The sequence below is a fragment of the Leucopleurus acutus genome (assembly GCF_964270905.1).
Source record: "Leucopleurus acutus genome assembly, chromosome: 2".
In the NCBI taxonomy this organism is placed as follows: domain Eukaryota; kingdom Metazoa; phylum Chordata; class Mammalia; order Artiodactyla; family Delphinidae; genus Leucopleurus; species Leucopleurus acutus.
Window position 1 is genome coordinate 59,675,411 of NC_139143.1, and position 21,346 is coordinate 59,696,756.

The following is a 21,346-nucleotide window of genomic DNA, read 5'->3' on the forward strand; positions in this document are numbered from 1 at the left end:
GGCAGGTGCTCTGGTGCCTTCCTTCTTCAGCCTGGGCTGCCAGCATGAGGATGAATAGGATTCTCTCCCAGGATGGCCCTCTTTCCCTTGCAGTCCGTGGTGGGGTCTGACATCGCGGAGCTGCTGGTGCAGGACTGCAAGAAGCTGGAGAAGTACAAGCGGCAGCCGCCTGTGGCCAACCTCATCAACCTGACGGATGAGGACTGGCCAGTACTGAGCTTGGGGACCCGGAACCTGCTCACTGGGGAGGTTCCCCCCAGCGTGGAGACGCCTGCGCAGATCGTGGAGAAATTCACTAAGTTGCTCTACTATGGAAGGAAAAAGGCAAGTGCTGTGCCCGCTTCTGCTTAAAAAAGTAACCGGCATCCCCACCGCTCACCCCTCCCAATTGTATGAGTGACATATCCTCATTTTATAGCACTTAAGTTCAGAAAGGTACAAAGAAAAAGAAGAACACCCATAATCCTATCACTAAAAGATAATGCCTGTTAACATTTTGATATATTTATTTCTAGCATTTTCAATGCGTATATATTAAAAATCAAATTAAATTACATATACAATTACTTCTTTCTTTTCCCCTTAAGAGTATATGGTGAAATACTCTCATAGCATTAAAACGTACCATTTAAAAAATGGACTATATTCTATTATATGAATGTATCACATTTTATTTAACCAGTTCACTGTTGTTGAATATATAGGCTATGTACAGATTTGTCACCCATTATAAATTATACCATTCGAACATCTTGTTGTATAAACCTTTGGCTGATTTTTTAAGATACATTCCTAGAAGTAGAACTACTCAGTTAAAGGCTATGCACCTTTTTTTTTTTTTTTAAATTTTATTTACTTCTGGCTGCGTTGGGTCTTTGTTGCTGCGTGCGGGCTTTCTCTAGTTGTGGCGAGTGGGGGCTACTCTTTGTTGTGGTGCGCGGGCTTCTCATCGCGGTGGCTTCTCTTGTTGCGGAGCACGGGCTCTAGGCTCGTGGGCTTCAGTAGTTGTGGCTCTAGGCATACAGACTTCAGTAGTTGTGGCTCGCAGGCTCTAGAGCGTGGGCTCAGTAGTTGTGGTGCACGGGCTTAGTTGCTCTGTGGCATGTGGGATCTTCCCGGGCCAGGGCTCGAACTCATGTCCCCTGCATTGGCAGGCGGGTTCTTAACCACTGTGCCACCAGGGAAGTCCCAAGGCTATGCACTTTTAAAAGGTTCTTCACATATACACTAAGTCAGTTTCCAGAAAATTTGTTTACAAATGATATCCCCATCAGTTATATCTAAAATATACCTATCAATACTGAATACTTTAATTCCACTGATGAAGTGATGCCTTGTTTATTTTTTGATATGTAAATTAGAATTTATTAATTAAAAATTTTAAATTGAGGTATATTTGACAAAATTGTAAGATATTTAAAGTGTACAGTGTGATGGTTTGATATACATATACATTGTGAAAGGATTCCTCCCATTTAGATAATTAACACATCCATCACCTCACGTGTTTTCCTATTATTTTATGCCTTGTTTAATTTTGAAGTTGAACTTACATTTTACCGAAGTCTTAAATATTTGAATATATGACTGAAATCAATTTGAATCAATCTAATTAAAAAAATCAAAAGATGAAATGGATACAATGGGAGAAATGATGCTGTCCCCCACCCCCTCCCAGCCATGCAATTTCTCTCATTGAAATATCCAGAGATATTTTCTGCGTATATAATTATTTTCTCCTTTGTTCCTTTATAGTATACTATGTACCATTTCTTTACCTTCCTTTTGTCATTTAGCAAAATACTTTAGGAAACACTCTATGTTGGGGTTGGCAATTTTTTTCTGTAAAGGGACAGACAGTAAATATTTTAGGCTTTGCAGGCCATGGGGTCTCTACTCAACTGTGCTGTTGTCCCCTGAAAGCAGCCACAGACAATCTGTAAATAAATGGGTGTGGCTGTGTTTCAATAAAACTTCATTTATCGACATAGAAATTTGAAATATATATCACTTTCATGTGATGAAACATTATTCTTCTTTTGATTTTTTTCCAATAATTTAAAAATGTAAAAACTATTCTTAGCTTGTGGGCTGTACCAAAACAGGCGGTGGGCTGAATTTGGTCTTCAGGCCACGTTTTGCTGTCTCCTGTTCCTTATAGTATATAAATACCTTCCTCATTATTTCTTACGGCTGCATAGGTTTCTATAGATAAATTATAATTGATTCAACTAAACCTCTATAGATTGACATTTAGATTATTTCTAGTCTTTCGCTGTTACAAATAATGCTGCAATGAATAACATTGTCATTTTGCCCTGTGGAGAGAATATATGTAAGGAAAGTTTGTGGAAGTGGAAGCTTTGGGTCAAAGGGTATATGGTTTGTAATTTTGATAGATATCGACAAATTGTTCTTTTAGAGGTTGTACCGATTACTCTACCAGCAATGTATGAGAGTGCCTGTCTCCCCACACTGTCACCAGCCCAGTGTGTTTCCAAACTTTTGGATATGTGCCAATCTGAGAGGTGAAAAAATGTATAGTAGTTATTTGCATTTCTCATTATAAATGAAGTTGAATATCCTTTATTCTGTGATTATTTTTTGTCATGGATTTTCCACATTTTCTTGTTGGATTTTTGATACCCACTTATTGATTTGTAGGAGCACTTTACTTTTTTAGGATTTTCTGTCCAAAATCACTTTTTTGGGGTCATATTTAGAAAGGTTTTTCCTGCTTCAAAATTGATTTATGAAAATAAAGTTGAAGTACTTTTGTGACTTCACCTTTACATTTAAATCTTTAATTGTGTGTATGTATTTGTATGTGATGCTATCTTTTAAATGAGTGCAAGATATACTCAGTGAAAATTAATGGGATCAACTTATAGCATCTATATGTATGTATATATATGTGTGTGTGTGTGTGTGTGTGTGTGTGTGTGTGTGTATTCATTATATAGTAGGGACTTGCTATTTCAGCAGTGATTCATTTATTCAATAAACATTTATTAAGCAGCCACTACTTCTAAGACATTGAACCCAGTCAGGGGATACAGAAATAAATCAGTGATAATCTCTTTCCTTAAGAATGATAAATAATGACCATAACAACAGCAATAAAGCGAATATTTGAAAAATACTTTCTATGTGCCAGATACTCACTTAACACCTTACATGCATTATCTCATTTATCTTCGTAGTAGGTCCTATTCTTGTTTTATGTATTTACCAAGGAGGAAAGTTAGTAAATAATAAAGCCAGGGTTTAGATTTAGGCAGCCTGGTGCCTGAGCTTGGGCTTGTAATCACCCATCACATCTCCTGTCATACACTGACCCAAAGGTAAGCGGTGGGTAGGTAGAGCACTATGGGAGTTCACAGTGATCTATGAGGAGCTGGACACCACAATATCTTTAAAACCTTTAACACTTGACTGGGGTCTTATTTCTGGCATTGTGTGAGATTGACATCCTTGATATAAGTTCTCAATTCTTCACTTATTCTTAAATTATATTTTTGGAGATGCAGATTTTTGAGTAAACTAGTAATTCTCAACCAATCATTAGTAACTCCTTTTAAAAATACTATTATGAAATAGTTTAACATACAAAAAGAGCATTTTTTAAAGATTCCACCTGTTTTTCTTTTTTTAAAAATTTAAGTATAGTTGATTTACAATGTTACGTTAATTTCTGCTGTACAGCAAAGTGATTCAGTTATACATATATATACGTTCTTTTTCTAAATATTCTTTTCCATTATGGTTTATCGCAGAATATTGAATATAGTCCTCTGTGCTATACAGTAGGACCTTGTCGTTTCAAAAAGAGCAATCTTAATGTCATTTTTACTTCCACTGGATATGAGGCTGAATTTCTTAACTGTGATTGTTTAAATTTATTCTCTCTTCAAAGAAGATAACATGGGAGATGTTGGGATAATCAAATAAATTTTCGTTTGGAGGTGGAAATACCTCATTAGTGACCTCCTGTCCAAAAATCACATTATTTGGGGGGCACTAAGGAAATTATTAATACCAGGTCAACCTCACATATAAACTAAGTTCTTACTAAATAGGTTTGAAAATTAAATGAAGAGGTGAGTATGTGTGTGTGTATGTTTTAAAATTTGCAGCTTCAAACCCATGTCACCAAGTTAACGGTGTCATTAATTTGATGTATTAAGTTGATAGTTAACAAGCACTTGATAGTAAGCAGTTAGTTATAGTATTAGCTGGGGGTAGGTTAACTATTATGTATACTGGCTTAAACATAACAGCAGCCTCGGGATTTCCCTGGCGGCCCAGTGGTTAGGACTCCATGCTTCCAAAGCAGGGGGCATGGGTTTGATCCCTGGTCAGGGAACTAAGATCCTGCATGCCGCGTGGTGCAGCCAAAAACAAACAAACAAACCAACAACCCCCCCCCCCCCAGACCATAATAGCAGCTTCTTTCTTTTCATGCGAGAGTAACGGGCAGGTGAACAGAAGATGGGGCAGCCCTCCTCCATGTACTCACCTGGGGACTCAGCTGTAGGAGGCTCCACCATCTTCAATGCTGAGTCTCTAAAGTTTCCGGGAGTCATCTTCGTTCCAGCCCGACGGGGAAGAGGCTGTGGAGGGTTGAGCACGGGGAGGGGTTCTATGGGCCAGAGCTGGAAGCTTCACACATCATCTCAGTGCCACACCTCAGTGCCAGGGAGGTGGGAAATGCAGTCCGGCTCTTGGCCTAGGAAGGGGAACTTGGATTTGGGTGAGGAGCTAGCAGTCTCTGCCACAGTTGTTAATAAAGAAATGGTTCCTTGGGGCTTCCCTGGTGGCGCAGTGGTTAAGAGTCCGCCTGCCGATGCAGGGGACACGGGTTCGTGCCCCAGTCCGGGAAGATCCCACATGCCGCGGAGTGGCTGGGCCCGTGAGCCATGGCTGCTGAGCCTGCGCGTCCAGAGCCTGTGCTCCGCAACGGGAGAGGCCACAACAGTGAGAGGCCTGCGTACCGCAAAAAAAAAAAAAGAAATGATTCCTCAAGAGGGGTTATCTTTATGTGTATGGCTTATTCATTTGGTTGTGCAGTGGAGGCTAACACAACATTGTAAAGCAACCATACTCCAATAAAAACTAATTAAAAGAAAGAAAGAAATGGTTCCTCTACCACGCCCCCATGAACACCATCTCGCAACTCGTCTTTTGAGATCCAGTGCTGGGGGTGAGATGCCTCTCTCATTTTTTGGTGCTTAGGTTCATAAAAGTATCGTGTGACTTTGGCTAAAGAGATAAAGCTAACTGGAAACTATGTCTGAGGGGGAGCTAATGCAATCACATAAGGGGTTTGATAAGGTGAAGCCTGGAGAAAGGGGCAGCTTAGAGAGAACTACCTGCCAGTTAAAGCCATTTCTCTCCCGTTCCTTTCTCACGTTCGCAGGGGAGGCTCTGAGAGTCTTCTTGGAAGCCCGGCCTCTGCTGCTCGGGGGTGGGGGTGGGGCAGTCCCCAAGCACAGTCGTTTGCTGTCGCTCTTAGAGGCAGGTGAGCAAGGTGGTACTGAAGGTGATGTCTGTGTTTTCAGGAAGCCTTGGAGTGGGCCATGAAGAACCATTTGTGGGGTCATGCTTTGTTCCTTGCCAGCAAGATGGACCCAAGGACCTACAGCTGGGTCATGAGTGGGTGAGTTGGGGACGTGCCAAGAAGACCAATGGAGCAGAGCGGCCTCCCCTCCAAAGGTGGAGGTGAGGGTGGGGAGAAATGCAAGATGCACTGAAAGGCCCCACCCTCCAAGCATCTTTCCAATTCTAAGTTGGACGTAGCATTTCTCTTCTCCAGATCCTAATAAACTAGACACAGACACATTCTTTCTAGCTGGTAAATTGAATAAAACATTTTACTAATGTTTCCCAGGGTCAAAGTTTCCAAAAATTAAGTAGGTTTCTACATTGCAGTAGCCTTCTCTCTTTGGGAGGGTCTGCTCCAGAGAGTTCCATCAGTGAGGGGGTCGATCACTTACGGGAAACTGACAGAGCCTGACGACTGAGAGTTAGTAACTTACTGCTTCATCCTGCAGCACGGGTGTGGGTACTCAGAAGTAGGGAGGGATACAGGGTAGCAGGACTGCAAGCTGTGGTAGAAAGGGGTTTATAGGACTGGGGATTAGATCCAGCAGTCTTCATCTACTGGGAGATGTCAAGACTGAAGGCAACCCTTCAGGTTACACTGGGCCACCAGGACCCGGGTGCCGGGGGGACCGGAAATAATACCCAAAGCAGGACGGAATAGGAATGGAGGTGTGAGTACCTAGCCAGGAGTTTAGAACAAGGGCAATGAAACAGCTGAAGAAACTCAGAACCAAGTGGAGGTGGAGGTGTATGGGGTGCTGTAAGGGGTCAGCCCTTCAGGCTGCAGTTAGCATCCATGGACTGTCGGGGACAGATGTGTGGCAGGGGTGGGCTGGGGTGGGAGCCCTCCTATAAGGAGCAGCCTTGGGTTAGACAGAGAAAAGGATGGTACCTCAAAATTTATCTTCTCACGTTGGTTAAAGCCGCGAGGCTACCGTCTCTGCTTATCTTATATTTCAATCCCCCGTACATCCCATTGGGCAGAGAGCTGGATGAGAAGATGGACACCCACACTTTAAGTTCAGTCTGTGGGGCTAACGTCTGTCACTACCTGGGAGCCCATTCTTCACCATGGCTTCCATGAAATCTCTTTATTGCTCTGACCCTCGGTTTTCCCGGGGACTAGTGACACCACCACGTACTTCATTATGTTCAGAGACCGGAATGGTGAGAAGCACTGAACTTCTATTAGGAGAAGCACTCTGAGCTCCGGAGGAAAGGTGCTGTTAAAAAAAAGGTGGTGTTGGGCTTCCCTGGTGGCGCAGTGGTTGAGAGTCCGAAAGGTGTTATTAAAAAAAAGGTGGTGTTGGGCTTCCCCGGTGGCGCAGCGGTTGAGAGTCCGCCTGCCGATGCAGGGGACGCGGGTTCGTGCCCCGGTCCGGGAAGATCCCACATGCCGCGGAGCGGCTGGGTCTGTGAGCCATGGCCGCTGAGCCTGCGTGTCCGGAGCCTGTGCGCCTCAGCGGGAGAGGCCACAGCGGTGAGAGGCCCCAGCGGTGAGAGGCCCTAGTACCGCAAAAAAAAAAAAAAAAAAAAAAGATGGTGTTCCGAGGGATGAGTTTCCTTTGGGTTTTGGAAACGAACGTCCCACAACTCTACACTGTAGCATATATCTCGGCTGCAGATTTTTGCCTTGGGCCATTGCTATCTGATGGGGCCCAGTGAGTCATGAAAAATCTCTTTCTGAGTATGCTTAAATCTCAAATCAGCCGTAGAGCTTATTAGGTCCTTGTCAAGCAGATACCAATGGTTGGTCATCAGCATGATCATTTCTGGTCCCTGCTCTACGCCTCTTTGGTTACTGAAAATGACTATATAGTGCTTGTGAGCAAAAGCAGTAGAGACCCAGGCTAGCGATGAGCCCGGAAAACAGCACTGAGAGCTGTGGGCTTGGGGAGGAGGGCTGCTGTGGGGCAGTGGGCGTGGAGGGTGCCTGGGGAGGAGGTGCCCACCGTTGGGCTCTCAGGAGTCTTTGAAGTATTTGTGGCTCACCTCCGTGATGCACGGAGGCCTACGAAATAGTTACTCACAAGTTAGGGAGTCAGTGCTAAAATGCCAAAGATCTTCCCCAGTAATGAGGTCTATTTGGCGTGTGTGGTGGGATGGAGATCCGAACGTGGGATGGAGCAGAGGCACAACTGAAAAGAGAGACTCAAGTTCCAATAGAAGCTGCTGCAACCAAATACAAGTAGATGAGGCCTTGTGCCTCACAGGCAATGGGTTAGAGGCTCTCTTGGCTGGATTCCCACTGACGGGCGGTCTCCTCTCTCTGCAGCTTCACCAGCACGCTGGCGCTCAACGACCCACTGCAGACCCTCTTCCAGCTCATGTCGGGAAGGATCCCACAGGCAGCCACGGTACCCTCTGTGACAGGACCCCCTCAACACCCCAGCACCCTAAGGGTTTAGGGGGTAGGGACTGCTCGGGAATGAGGCGATGGCTTTAGAGATGAAAAATAAGTAATTACTGTTGGTTAATCACCTCCCATGTGCCTGGCCCCGTGCTAAGCGCTGTGATGCATGTTATTTCGTTTAACGCACGGAGGTAGGAATGATTATCCCTGTTTTGCAGACGTGGCGACTGAGTCCCAAAGGTGTAAAATGACCAAGATCACAGAGCTAAGAGTAGTGGAGTCAGGATGGGCCTGGGTCTGTCTGATTCCAAAGACTGTGCCCTTTCCACAGTCCACCGCTACCCGCTGTGTGGCAAATAGCGAGAGAACCCGAGGCTGCTCTCCATGCTTCCCACAACCAGGCTTTCTTTCTTCCCCACCACTGCACGTGACCCTTCAAAGCTGGACGTGTTAGATTCTACGTCATCAGTGTGGGACGTGGCTTGGGAGAACCCTGAGGCCAGCTCGATAGTTTTCCCATTATAAGAGCGTTGATCTTTTTGTCCCAAGGTATTCCTTCCCTATCCTCGAAGTCCAATAACTTTACTGAGATAGATCTTGTTGTTGACTGTCTGTGTCAGTTATTTGGGGATACAGCGCACTCTTTTAATATGTGCATCCGTATCTTACAGTTCCAGAGAAATTTCTTGAATTATATCCTTCAGTATTTATTTTGTTCTCTTATTTTGATTTTCTTTTCAGGAACACCCTCTATACACAAAATATATATAGTTCATATATATATATATATATGAACTGTATACATATATACATGTGAATTATATATATATAATTTTCTCTTTAATTAAAAAAATTTTTTTGGTTTCAATTCTTTCTTTCTTCTTTTTTGCTGTGTGTCCATCCTGTGTGTCCCTTACTGTGTTTTCATCAGTGTCTCTTGGCTTCTGTGCTTTTTCCATTTTTGTCCTTATTTCTTTGATTTTTCTCCCACTTCTCTCCTGAGCTCTGCAGGTCACATTTACCTCCTCCTGTTCTCCACCATCTCTTTCCTCTGCTCCTGTAACTTAGCTGTAGACCCTTGCTTCATAGAACAAATTGTTTCATTGTTTTACTTAAATTCATGATGAAACGTTTGGTGACAATTCTTTGTTTTGTGGTAACATTTTTCTGGTGAATGTTCTCTCTACCTTCCCCCCTCCTTTTATCTTGATGGTATATTTGTAGCGATTCTGTACTTGTTCCTTCATAGGCTTCAGGTCTTCCCTGGATGGGTTATTTATGGGAGGTTTGAGCTGGGGAGGTGCCAGGGCCATATTCCAGGGCAGCTGGCATTTCCGCATGACCTGGTGTTTTCTGTGACCATTTTTGCTTCTCCTCAGCCAGTGGAGGTGGCTGTGGGATCCCCTCCCTCTGGTATTCTCTCTGCCTCCTAAACCCACCTCTGTTCAATCTCCATTACTTCTGGAAGCCTTTTCTTGTGTTTAGAGGCTTGGATTTTTGCTGACACCTAGTTTCAATGAAAATGTACTTCACGCTTTTGCTTTTTTGCATCTCTTACTGCTGTGGACGATTTCAAGAAAAGAAAAGAGAAATGATGACTTTCATGCCCCCTCGTCAAACCAGCTGGCTATACTGGAACATGGGGTGCACCTCACAATTCTGCTGAGGGCCTGTGCTCTGCAATGAAATTGCACCATGTCACAAAGCACTAAATGCAGGAAAAGATGTAATCAGCATACAGTCCATTGGGTCTCATTACACTGGTAGAGTTTGCTAAATGTTCCCTACTGTTGGGTGAGAAAACCGAGGAGCCAGAGGTGATATTTGCAGTATTTGAGCCTAGTGTTTGAGAGTTTCCTAGCATCGTAGCATCCAGTAAAAGGCTAGACTTTGGTACTTATAATAAGAGGAGTAGTGGAAAAAGCATGGCAGCTGGAAAACACAGACGTGGGCTTCTGTCACAGGCTTAACCTAGACTCTACTCCTCACTGTTGTGGGAACTGGACCCTGCTACTTAATCTCAGAGCCTCAACTTTTCTTCTTTGTGGGCATTTTGATGCCTAACAGAGCTACTGTAAAAATTAAAGAGGAGAGAATATCTGAACATATCAACCACCATGCTTGGCCCGCTGAAGTTAGTTAATAAGCGTTCTCTCTCTCTCTTCTCCCTCCATAGACCTGCTTTACAGTGATTTTTTTTTCCAAATCTCCTGGGGGAGGAGACAGAAGAATTATTTCTAAGTTTTTGTTCTTTCAGCAAGGGCTTTTCTTTTGCTAGTCCCTTTAGTTTCAGCAAGAAAGAGCCTGGCTCACATGTTAAAATGGGGATAATAATAGTACCTAATGCACGTGACTGTTCTTAGGAGACATGCTTATTAGCACAGGCTGTGGCCAGGGTCAGGGTGCAGTAAGTGAGAACTGCTGTTATTATTGTGATTTATTGTCACCAACGTCCTCATTCACACTGCATTGCCCAGATAAACAGAGTCACTATAAAATAGAGTTGGATAAAGCATCCTTTGTTCTATGGGATAATTACAAAGACAATACCAAATAACTGTGAATTGTTTTGACCTCCAGATCTTAGCTATTACTGTCAATCTCCTGCTCTATCTTTTCAGTATAACAAATTGGAGGAGAGACGGGTCTGCAAGTCACCTCTTTCCTTTGCTGTGCTTCTGTGTGTGTGTGTGTGTGTGTGTGTGTGTGTGTGTGTGTGTGTGTGTATTTATATACATGTAATTTATAATGTGCAAACCAAGTGTAAGGCACTATGCTATGGGCTTCATGTAACTATATTATTATCAACAGTTATCCTGGGATGAAGTGAGAGAGTGGCATGGACATATATACACTACCAAATGTAAAATGGATGGCTAGTGGGAAGCAGCTGCATAGCACAGGGAGATCAGCTCGGTGCTTTGTGACCACCTAGAGGGGTGGGATAGGGAGGGTGGGAGGGAGACGCAAGAGGGAGGGGATATGGGGATATATGTATACATATAGCTGATTCACTTTGTTATACAGCAGAAAGTAACACAACACTGTAAAGCAATTACACTCCAATAAAGATGTAAAAAAAAAAAAAAATCCTGGCAGGTAGACATCATGATCTCCATTTAAGAGATAAAGAAACAAAGGTTCAAAGACATAAAGAAACTTGCTCAAGAGGCAGGACCCCAGGTGAATCCAGGGCCCGTGTCGTTTCTGTGACATTGTGTTGTTTCCTTATTGATGTTCCCTGTCCTGAAATTCCCCTTCATTCAGGAGAAGGGCGGCCCATCATTCGTGAGGGGCTTCTGCCTGCTCCCACTGCTCTGATTATACTCTACCGCCCCCTCGTGGAGCTCTGCTGCCTCTGCATGGTCACCAGAGGAAGGGGACAGAGTGCTGGCTGGGCCACTTGGCCTGGTTTTCTCACTCCTCAAGAGGCGATAGGAATTAGAGTTCACAGGGTTGTTGTGAAGATTAAAGAAGGTGATGTGTGAGAGACGGCTTTGGCTTTGTAAAACCAGAAAACATTAGCCATTTGGTAATAGGTATCAAGGAGCCCAGTGTTCCCCTGTCTTCTAACTCTTCCCATGAACCAAGGGTATTTGATCCTCTGCCTCCCACTGAAACATCAGTTGGTTTTTTTTGATTTTGTCCCTAGCTATTGGGGTTAGGGGCACCAGGAGGAAATCTGAAAATTATGGACCAAGAGTGTCATTCCATTTATCTACTCCCAACATCCCTGTGTGTGTGTGTGTGTGTATGTATGTGTGTAATGTGTCTGTCTGCCTGCCTATTCATCCTTCTAAGAGTTTTGCTCTTTTAAAAAGAGAACGCAAAATCAATGAGTGGCCACATTGCCGGCAGCATAATGGGCGTTCCCGGAAAACCAGGAAATAGACAACAACCTTCCTTACTTACCTATATTCTGGTCAGGGCTACATTACTCAGTCAATTTTCAATTTTTCTGCTGCTTTTCAGTGTTGTGGGGACGAGCAGTGGGGAGACTGGAGGCCGCACTTGGCTGTGATTCTGTCGAATCAAGGTGGGGACCCGGAGCTGTATCAGCGCACGATTGTCACCATGGGGGACACCCTGGGTAAGCAGACACCAGTTCCATCCCCTCCTCTCCTCTATTTCCAGGCCAGCTTTAACCACTCTGTGCTTAGATTCCTAGGTTCTGTGTTGGGCCCGAGTCTATGCCTCAGGCTTTCCTTTGACCCAGGAGCCTCCGTGTTTTGGGGACAGAAACTCCAGGGAGAGGGGTGTCCTTCTTGCCATTCTGTTTCCCAGTTTTCCACTGCGAGCCCGTGCAGGCCAGGCCCCTGAGACTCTGGGGTCTGCCACTGTAGGAGGCTCCCCTGAGTAGGTGATTCCTATGCCTGGGTCAGATTCCCGTGCAGATGGAGTTAACACATGGGGGCATCTCGCCTACTGTTGTTGTTAGTCCCGCGGTGACCCAGCTCAACCAGATAGGAAATTCTATTTTTGCCTGAACTACCCTGGGTAATCGTATAATCTTTATTTCTATCACCTCTCTGTGAATGTGGCCTCATAAACACTTAGGGGCTGTTAAATGTTCCAGATCAGTGGTTCTCAGATTTGGTCAAGGGCCAGAACGTCTAGAAATCATCGCTTTGTGGCACTTTGTGAAATACCGCTCTGCTAAACTTAAAATAGCTACGCGTAAGGTTGTGCCCAGTCAAATGGCAGGTTGTTCAGCACCTGGGTCGAAAGAGAACTAACTTTTGCCGAACCTTCTTGGGTGCCGGGCCCCGTGCTAGTTACTTTACCTATTTGAATTAATTCAATGTTGAGGTAATGGAAAATGTATGGGAGAACATTTTAAAACTGGGAACAATTTGGTAATGAATGTAATTTTTATGATCACTGGGAAAGATCTTCTATTGTTTGACTTTAGCAGGGGAGGCATTAGTGCCCCAAGAAGCCTAGTTTAAAAACTGCTACTCCCAACGGCCAGCTTCTCTGCTCGGGTGTAGGCATTTCTACCCATTTCTCCCTCTCCAGAAGGACTAAAATGCTTAGAAACGTCCTCATTGAAAATCCATTAGGGGGAACGTGAAATAGTGCCTTATTCTGGCTGAAGAGAAGTGAAATAATGTCGGAGGCCAAAAATGCGGTAGGAGAGGGAGTGGGGTTTGGGGTCTGTGACTCGTAGTGTGAAAAGCTCGTTCCTTTATCCCCATGAGGCTCTCCGCTCCGACCCCCAAGCTCCTCTCCAGCCCTCTCCCATCCCCCCCAGATGGTGGGTCCTCACGTGGGCGTGTTCCGTGACCGGGGCTTGTTCTCCTCCTGCAGCTGGGAAGGGGCTGGTGGAAGCAGCTCACTTCTGCTACCTCATGGCTCACGTGCCCTTCGGCTCCTATACCGTGAAGACAGACCACCTGGCCTTGCTGGGCAGTAGCCACAGGTATGTGATCTTCTGGGGGAAAGGGAGTGGGAAGGACATCTTCCAGGTGATTCGTTTAGCCCTTGGCCGGACTTCATGGCTCCATTTTCCATTGTCTTGTGTGAATTTCGGCCACTGCTGGTCCCCTCCTCTGGGATGGTTTTCCGCACAGGTAGGCTCTGGCGGAGGAGATGCCGGGTGGGTGCCGCATCACACCGCCAGGGGGCCTCAGGTCCAGGCCCTGCTCCGGGGAAGCTGTGAACTGGTGCCTGTGGGTTGCATTGTACCCCTATGGCCACTCGGTGGCGCCCTGGCTCCGTGATCAGAGAGTGACTCTTTAGAAAATGCTTAACGGGAGCGCGGCGGCTTGAGCCTCTGAGTCAGGCAGCTCTGGACCAGTTCTCAGAGCCCGCCTTGGGCAAAACCCGAAAAGTGGAAGACGTTTGTCTAGCCACCACACCCTACACTGACTTGGGGCACAAGCTACTCAGAGTCCCGCCTGTCATTTATTCCCTGCTGGCCGTAATATTAGGCTTTTCACACAGAAGGACCTTAATAATCCCCTAGACAATGAATAAACGGACAAAAAGACCGGCTTGCTCTCTAGCTGCCCTCCACATTCTAGATCTCTCTTTCTCTTTCCCTGTAATAATTAAGATTTCCTAAGCTCTTACATTGTGCCAGCCGTTTTATTTGCACTATTTCCTTTAATCATTACGCATTTACCCTGTGAAGAAGGTACACTTTTAATCTTCACTTTATAGAGGAGGGAAACCAAGGCACAGAGAGGTTAAGTAACTTGTCTAAGATGGTACAGCTAGTGTGGGGTCAGGTTGGACTTGGAATCCAGACTGTCAGGCTTTTCTTTGTAGAAACGCATCCTCTCATAGCCTGTCTGTCAAGGTCACGGTCTCTGATAGCACCTAGTTAGTTGCCTTGTCAAAGAGGCCTGTCTGGGCCAAATGGGACAGTAAGTGAAACGGTTTAATGTGTCCCCCTCCTATGTTTATATTGTACGAGGATGTTTCTGGAGATACAGTCCTGACTCCAGGCATAGCCCCTGTGATTATGATTTCAAACCTCATAGCAGCTGTTTTGGGACCCGTGAGGACTCTGAGGGCCCCTCAGATCACGTTCACCCAGCCTGCTTCCTCACTGGAATGAACCTCCAGCACAGGGACCGTCTTCTGATTTGGGGCTCCACAGTGCTACCCTCTCTCTGCCGGGCCTTCTTTCTTCAGTGCTTCCGAACATCACATCACTCCCTCTTTTCTGCTCTTCTGCTCAGGCTATGGTGGCCTCTCACAGACGCCCGCTCTGGGTTCTCAGGGCACTAAGGCTGGCTCTCAGCGTGCTTACGGGGAGGACCCAGTGTCCCACTGAGCTGGGTGTGAGAGCAGCTTGCCTTACGTGAGCCTCCAGTAAAGATGGCATCGATCTCCCCCTCCCCCCAGTCTCTCCCCCTCGCCTTCCCCCAGAGCCTCTGGAGGTGCAGATTCTCTTTCCATTCTTGGAGCTGCCCCAAGGATCAGCCCAGGACAGAGACTCTACCATGAATGAATGCAGCTGGTGTTTGGCCATCTACTAGGATTTAAATCTGTCCCCACCTCAATCTCTTTTATTCTTATTCCCTGGTTTTTAGTCAAGAGTTTTTGAAATTTGCAACAACTGAGGCTATCCAGAGGACGGAAATCTTCGAGTACTGTCAGATGCTGGGCCGCCCCAAATCCTTCATCCCTTCTTTCCAGGTAACTGAACCCTCACGAGGCCACCACCTTAGCTGCGTCACATGGCTGTGGGCCACCGGGTTTTCCGCCTTGCTATCTGGCACGTAGTGGCTGGGCTAAGTCATCCACTGGACTTTTCCTCATTAGCTGGAATGTGGGAAGGGTTAGGATGTCTTTCCAGGTCCCCTAAAAGTTTGCATTTTAAGATAGGAGAGCAAACGCTGCAGCAGCCTCTGTGCTGGGGGCTCCTGCCTCACTGCTGACAATGAGAATCGTGCCAGCAGCCCTGGGGCTCCCCCGCTGTCTGTAGCTCCTTCTGTTCTTCTGTCTCCAGATCGCTCCACTTCTCCTCAGCCCCACGGTCATCCTGCTGGGAGCGGGAGCAAGAAGACCCGACTGGGGGCTCCTCACCCTTCCTCCTCTCCTCTGACCTGCCGCTCCCATCTCTTTTGGATGACTCTGGTTTTTTTTTTTTTTTTTTTTGCGGTACGCGGGCCGCTCACTGTTGTGGCCTCTCCCGTTGCGGAGCACAGGCTCCGGACGCGCAGGCTCAGCGGCCATGGCTCACGGGCCCAGCCGCTCCGCGGCATGTGGGATCTTCCCGGATCGGGGCACGAACCCGCGTCCCCTGCATCGGCAGGCAGACTCTCAACCACTGCGCCACCAGGGAAGCCCTGGATGACTCTGTTTTTAACTCTGGAAATTCCTCCCTCCTCTGTCCCTGGCCCCCATCCTCCTCTCTTCCCCCCAGGGCTGCAGCTGTGCAGGTGGTGTCCACGCAGGTTCTAACCTCTCTTCTCAACCTCTCTACTGGATGCCCTGTTGTCCCCTTAAATCCATAATGACTCCTTCTGTGCCTGTATTGAGAGTGCGCTCGGTGGCAGCAACACACACACACATGCACACCACCACCACCAAACACAAAACAAAGGCTTGGAAATGAATGAATTACTGCCTATAGGGCAATGACCCACTTAGTATCTTCTTTAAGAGTTTTACCAAAGACCCACCTTCTCCAGCAGAGCCCTGCCTGAACAGCTCCTTTGGGTCCATGCAGGTCTTCAGTCTCTTTCTTTCTGTTCTGTAGTCATCCCACCTCTCAGCTGTCTTTGGGCTGATAGCAGTGAGATTAGCTGTTTTTAGGGAATGAGTTCTACACGCCTGGAACTGTGTTATGGTGCTTTGACTGTATGATTTCTAATCCTGTGGTAATCCGGGCATGATTACCCCCCTTTTACAAGACAGGTTCCAAGGAGTTACATGCTATTGGCTCACATCTCTTGGGTACCATTTGTTCTAAGGACTTTACATGGATTATCTCACGGAATCTTTACAACAGCCAAGGGGTAGATCGTATTATCATCCCCATATTATAGTGAGGAAACCAAGGCAACGAGCTCAATGTGCCACACCCAGCATGGAGTTGGGATTTAACTTGGGTCTGTCTGATTTCCAGCCCTCAAGCTCCATTTAGTTCTGTCACTCATGCTTCTCTGAGCCCTTACCTGTCTCTGTCTGTACACTCCCTTGGGCTTGAAGTCCCTTGCACCTCAGTCATTTTTTTCTTCTTTTATCCATCCTCCTGGTGCCTGGTCCTGTGCCCCACATGCACCAGGCTTCCCAGAGATGTGGGCTGCCTGATAAGAGTCCAGTGCGTTTCCATGTTGACCGGAGCCTAGGGAGATTCAGCTGATGTGCCTTCCAGCCCTTCCTCTGTGAGGACGGAACTGCAGGCTGGATTTGGAATTGTGCCCATACACAGATAGAATGCCCCAAATGGCACAAGGCCCTCTTTAATATTTGGATCCAGAGTTAGAGGAAGCTGGCAGTCAGCTGACTTCCAGGAAGTCTTATCTCCACTTCTCTCCTTCTGTCCCTGCCTGGATGGGCTCATCACTGGCCCTGCTCCTCTTCACAGGTGTATAAGCTCCTTTATGCTTCCCGTCTGGCAGATTACGGCCTTGCATCCCAGGCCTTGCATTACTGCGAAGCCATTGGCACAGCCCTCCTGAGCCAGGGAGAGAACAGTCACCCTGTGCTATTAGTGGAACTCATCAAGGTGAGCTTCTCAGAGGGTTCTCTGCAGGTGTGTTATCTTCAGCGTTCAGAGGAAGCTATTGTAAAGTGGCTCAGACACCCCATTTCATCTTCTTTGCACATGCTGTAAAATTGGAGCCCGTGGCTGTCTTTGACCACATATGCATGTCCAGATGTGATAAGCAGAGGCCTGACACTGCACAAAGAAGGATGCTATGGGCGGGGATGGCGGCGGGGAGGGACGCAGTGAAATTGGGGGACTGAAAACCAGGCATGTGCTATGCAGGAAATTCATTCTTGCATCTGCTTTTTTGGTACAGTAAAACTGCCTGTTACGGTGAACTGTTCTAATGATAAAAGCTGGGCTTAGAAAATATATTTTAGGGGTTAAAACAGGAAATGATCCTTATTAAAATGCTTTTAAATGCATGGAATATTTTATCACATGTGAGATACATTCAAAAAGAGAAAACAAAAACATATCAACCTTTAGTTCCTGAGAAAGAAAACCATCAGGCAAATAATTGTTCCAATTAATTGAAGAAAAATCCATTAGCTGAGAGTAAAAAGGCAGCATACCGTCAATTTTTTCTTCGCTTTAGATGAGGCCCAGTGTTGGATTCTGTAATCAATAAAATCTGCGGGACTGAGCCCCCTTCATGGCAAATTTCTGCCAACAGGATGATGGTTGTAGGCAGCTCAGGACCCAGAATGGAGGAGTAGGGAAGTCTGGGAACTTAATGATGGAATAGCCTTACGATACAGGCAGTCCCTCGACCAGCCGCACAGGCGTCTCCTTGTAGGGAGCTTGTTAGAAATGCGGAATCTCAGGTCCTACAGATTTCTGGGATCAGAACCAGCATTTTAGCAAAGGTCCCAGGTGGTTCCTACCGGGCTTGAAGCTTGAGAAGCGCTGCTCCTGAGGGCAGCCTTGCAGAGACATAAAGCAGAGTGACAGTTTCTTCCCTGTTGCTCTCCTCCTCCCCTGTTGCTAGTTTATTTAGTGTCTAGCAACAGGAGGGGTTAACTGTTGGTTTATGTTGCAATTCGGGGAAGATATCTGCTGAATTTGCTGTTTGGCAATTCTTTGTAATCTGGCTTACGAGTCAAGGCTCCCTTCTTTCTTCTTACTGCCTCTCCCCGTGGTCTGTCCATTTCACTCACTTCTCTCTCTCCTTTTCCCTCTCTTACCGTCTGGAAACCTGGTACAGCTTGCAGAGAGACTGAAGCTGTCAGATCCTCTGGTTTTAGAACGCCACCGCCGTCACCGAGGAGACAGGGACCTGGAGCCGGACTGGCTGGTACACCTTCGGGGGCATCACAAGGAGCTGCAGGTAAGTGGGGGGCAGGTCAGCGGGGTGGGCCTCTGTTTCCCTCTTGTCTGCCCTAGACCCAGAGTAGGTAGGCATGGAGGGCTCTGGGGGTCTCCTGTCACCCATGAGGCACAGCCTGATTGGGAAAGGGGTGGCACTCAGCTTCCCCGCTGCGCCCGGGTGGAAACATTTTCCTGTGTTTGGTGGGAGACAGTGGGGCCGTCTTCCAAAGCACCCAGCCACCCTTCTCTGTGGTCCCAGAAAATACATTTTCTGACCATCAAAGCTTCCGTCTCTCTGTGAGGAACAATGGCTCACAGTGGCCCTTGTCACTTTCATGTAATGTAGGGCAATTGCTTAAAAGACTTCCGGGCCTTTCCTTTTTTTGTTCTGACAATTGCAAAAGCGGCAGGTAGTAACTGTTATACAGTAATTGGAACAGGGCCTCCTCCATGTTGTTTCTCCCTCTGTCGCCGAGAAAGGGCAGGGGGATTTTTTTAGGCACACACGGCCCTTGCTTCCTACATGTGCTGTGGGCTCTGGGGCCCATGGTTTCATTCCCTCCTCTTGCCCCTTCCTCTGGGAGAGGATGCTGCCCTGGTCCCTGCCTGCTCTGGGCAGAGCTGGGAGGTAGGAAGGGCTGAGGCTGCCCCTCCCCCTCCCCCTCCAGCCCCTGCATTCACCTGCGACTCCCTTACCTTATCACTCCTGAAGTTTCTTTTCTGACTTAATTTTAAACCGTGGTTCAGTGTTTTTGTTTTTCTTTGTGTTGCTTAAGAGGTGTTTACTTTATCTTAATAGCAAAAGGTAGCAGGAGACATTGGGGATCCTTGCTCTGCTCACTCGGATATTTTGGGAGCCAGAAAAACAACAGGTACCCAAACCAATGAACTGAATGTGTAATAGCTGACTCTCAGGATCTGATTAGACGAGATAACGCAACCTAAAAGACTCTCCCCCTTCCCTTCCTGGAGTGCCTTCCTTGCCTGTGTCCATCTGACTCAGTGGTCTGGGCACCCCCTCTCCACACAGCTCTGCTGACCACAGGCATCCCTGACACTTTTTTTTTCCCTTTTTTAAATTAATTAATTGATTTATTTTTGACTGCGTTGGGTCTTTGTTGTTGCGCGCGGGCTTCAGTAGTTGTGGCACGTGGGCTCCGTAGTTGTGGCGCACGGGCTTAGTTGCTCCGCGGCACGTGGGATCTTCCCAGACCAGGGCTCGAACCCGTGTCCCCTGCATTGGCAGGCAGATTCTCAACCACTGTGCCTCCAGGGAATCCCCCGTCCCTGACACTTCTGTTTCTGCATTATTAGAGTTTTTGCTTCACATTCAGGTTTTAATCTTGTTATGTTGTGTTGTTATCTAATTGCTTCACTTGTGTCAGTACTGTCTCCCTAGCTGAATACATTCCTTGAGGTGGTGGGTTATCTGTATTTCATGTTAGCGGTGGGGACATAGGAAGCACATAGGAACAGTGTTTGAGCATCAATTACCACATGCGTGAAATAGGTTTCAAAGTGTTTTCAACAGACCCCTCCTCTCCCTTCAGGATGCCTCTGAGTGTTGGGTTGGGCAGACGTTGTTACCCCAGTTAATTCTGTGCCCTTTCCCCAAACAGCACTCCCTGGTGGGGTCAGGACGGGGCCTCATCTTTTTACTTCCGGCTGTTTCCCAGCCTTTTTCGCTTCCTTCAGGGATAAGCGAGGGGGCAGCAAGGAAGGGCAGGCCTTGGTTTCTGTTTCCCAGCTTTGCTGCTATGTCCCAGAATCTGGGAGGGTGAAGGGCTGCAAGAGAGCAGGCTGGGTGTTTCTGAGTGGCCACTTCCGCTGGGAAGCAGCTGTGTCTCCTGTCACCCAATGGAGCAGGTGGGTCAGATGACCACACCAGTTCCATAACCTTGGGGCAGCCATTGTCCCCGTCCATACCTTGGTCTGTCTCTTCAGCAACACGGCAGAGCCAGAATGAATACCACCAAGGTCCTTCCTGGGCCAAGGTTCTGCTTCTTTAAAAGCAAAGCCATCATTTCTGTAGTCTGATTTGGGTTTTAACTGGCAACGTTCTAAGTTTCAAGTACCCAAGTCCCTTAGGAGATCCTTAAAAGAGAACGTTTATCCAAATGCAAAAAATTGTGGAGTTAAATGAGATGGTAATTTCTGCCCTCCCAACCCGCTGGCTTAAGGCTCAGAGATCATACAAGGTAGTGAGGGAAATGGTTTTGTAAACTCTGAGTCATCAGCAGTGAGAGGTGTTACAATTACTGCTGTGTTGTACTTGTCATCACATCGATGGCAGCCACACCAAGTGGCCTGTCCTTGTCACTGCTTTCCAAAGGGCAGGATTGTTCCTGGTGTGATTAGTCCACACAAGTGCCACATTACGGGTCTCACTTCCTCCTCTTTGCCCTATGTCCTTAGATGACACTTTCTACCAGGATCTTTCTGGACATCAAGGCAACTCAGAAGCCCTTGGGGACCGCTCAGCCCTGTGGCCAACACTGGAGCCGATGGGCCCGGCCCAGCCCAGCCCACAGCAGCCCTTTCCCCTCCAGCCCAGCTCCTACCCAGCAGGAGGAGGTTCCGGGCAGACGGGGGTCCCGGTGCCTCTTTACTCAGTTCCTGAGGCCCATCTGCCAGGGACCGGTGGCAGCGTGGCGGTGACAGGGACTGCTGGAGGAAGGGCCTGGGAGGAAGCCCAGCAGATGCACCCGCCCCCCGGTAAGACCTGCCAGCGAGGCAGCGAACTTGGGTGATGAGGTATCTAGGGGTGCAAGCAGAAGAGGGAGGTGCAGGGACCAGTGCAGGTTGTGGGGTGGGACCTGGTAAAGCCCTGAGTGGTGGGTGTGCACATGACTGAGGGCCTGGTACTTCACGTTCTTCTGAGGGAGACGGCTCTCTCCCAGTCCAGCCCA

At 47.2% G+C, this 21,346-nt stretch overlaps 1 protein-coding gene across 9 annotated transcripts in view; it reads left to right on the plus strand.

The window, feature by feature from the left end:
* Window positions 1-21,346, plus strand: part of SEC16B (SEC16 homolog B, endoplasmic reticulum export factor) — a 40,374-nt gene that overhangs the window by 10,767 nt on the left and 8,261 nt on the right. For 8 of the 9 annotated variants that reach the window (XM_082834332.1, XM_082834330.1, XM_082834335.1 and 5 more), the window contains 10 exons: window positions 94-328; window positions 5,566-5,659; window positions 7,880-7,961; window positions 11,930-12,047; window positions 13,268-13,379; window positions 15,001-15,106; window positions 17,004-17,144; window positions 18,334-18,456; window positions 19,237-19,309; window positions 20,853-21,152. In XM_082834332.1, coding sequence (XP_082690458.1) covers window positions 94-328; window positions 5,566-5,659; window positions 7,880-7,961; window positions 11,930-12,047; window positions 13,268-13,379; window positions 15,001-15,106; window positions 17,004-17,144; window positions 18,334-18,456; window positions 19,237-19,309; window positions 20,853-21,152 — 1,384 coding nt within the window. Of the gene's footprint in view, window positions 1-93; window positions 329-5,565; window positions 5,660-7,879; window positions 7,962-11,929; window positions 12,048-13,267; window positions 13,380-15,000; window positions 15,107-17,003; window positions 17,145-18,333; window positions 18,457-19,236; window positions 19,310-20,852; window positions 21,153-21,346 lie in introns of those variants that run through there. The other variant, XM_082834338.1, reaches the window with a different exon arrangement.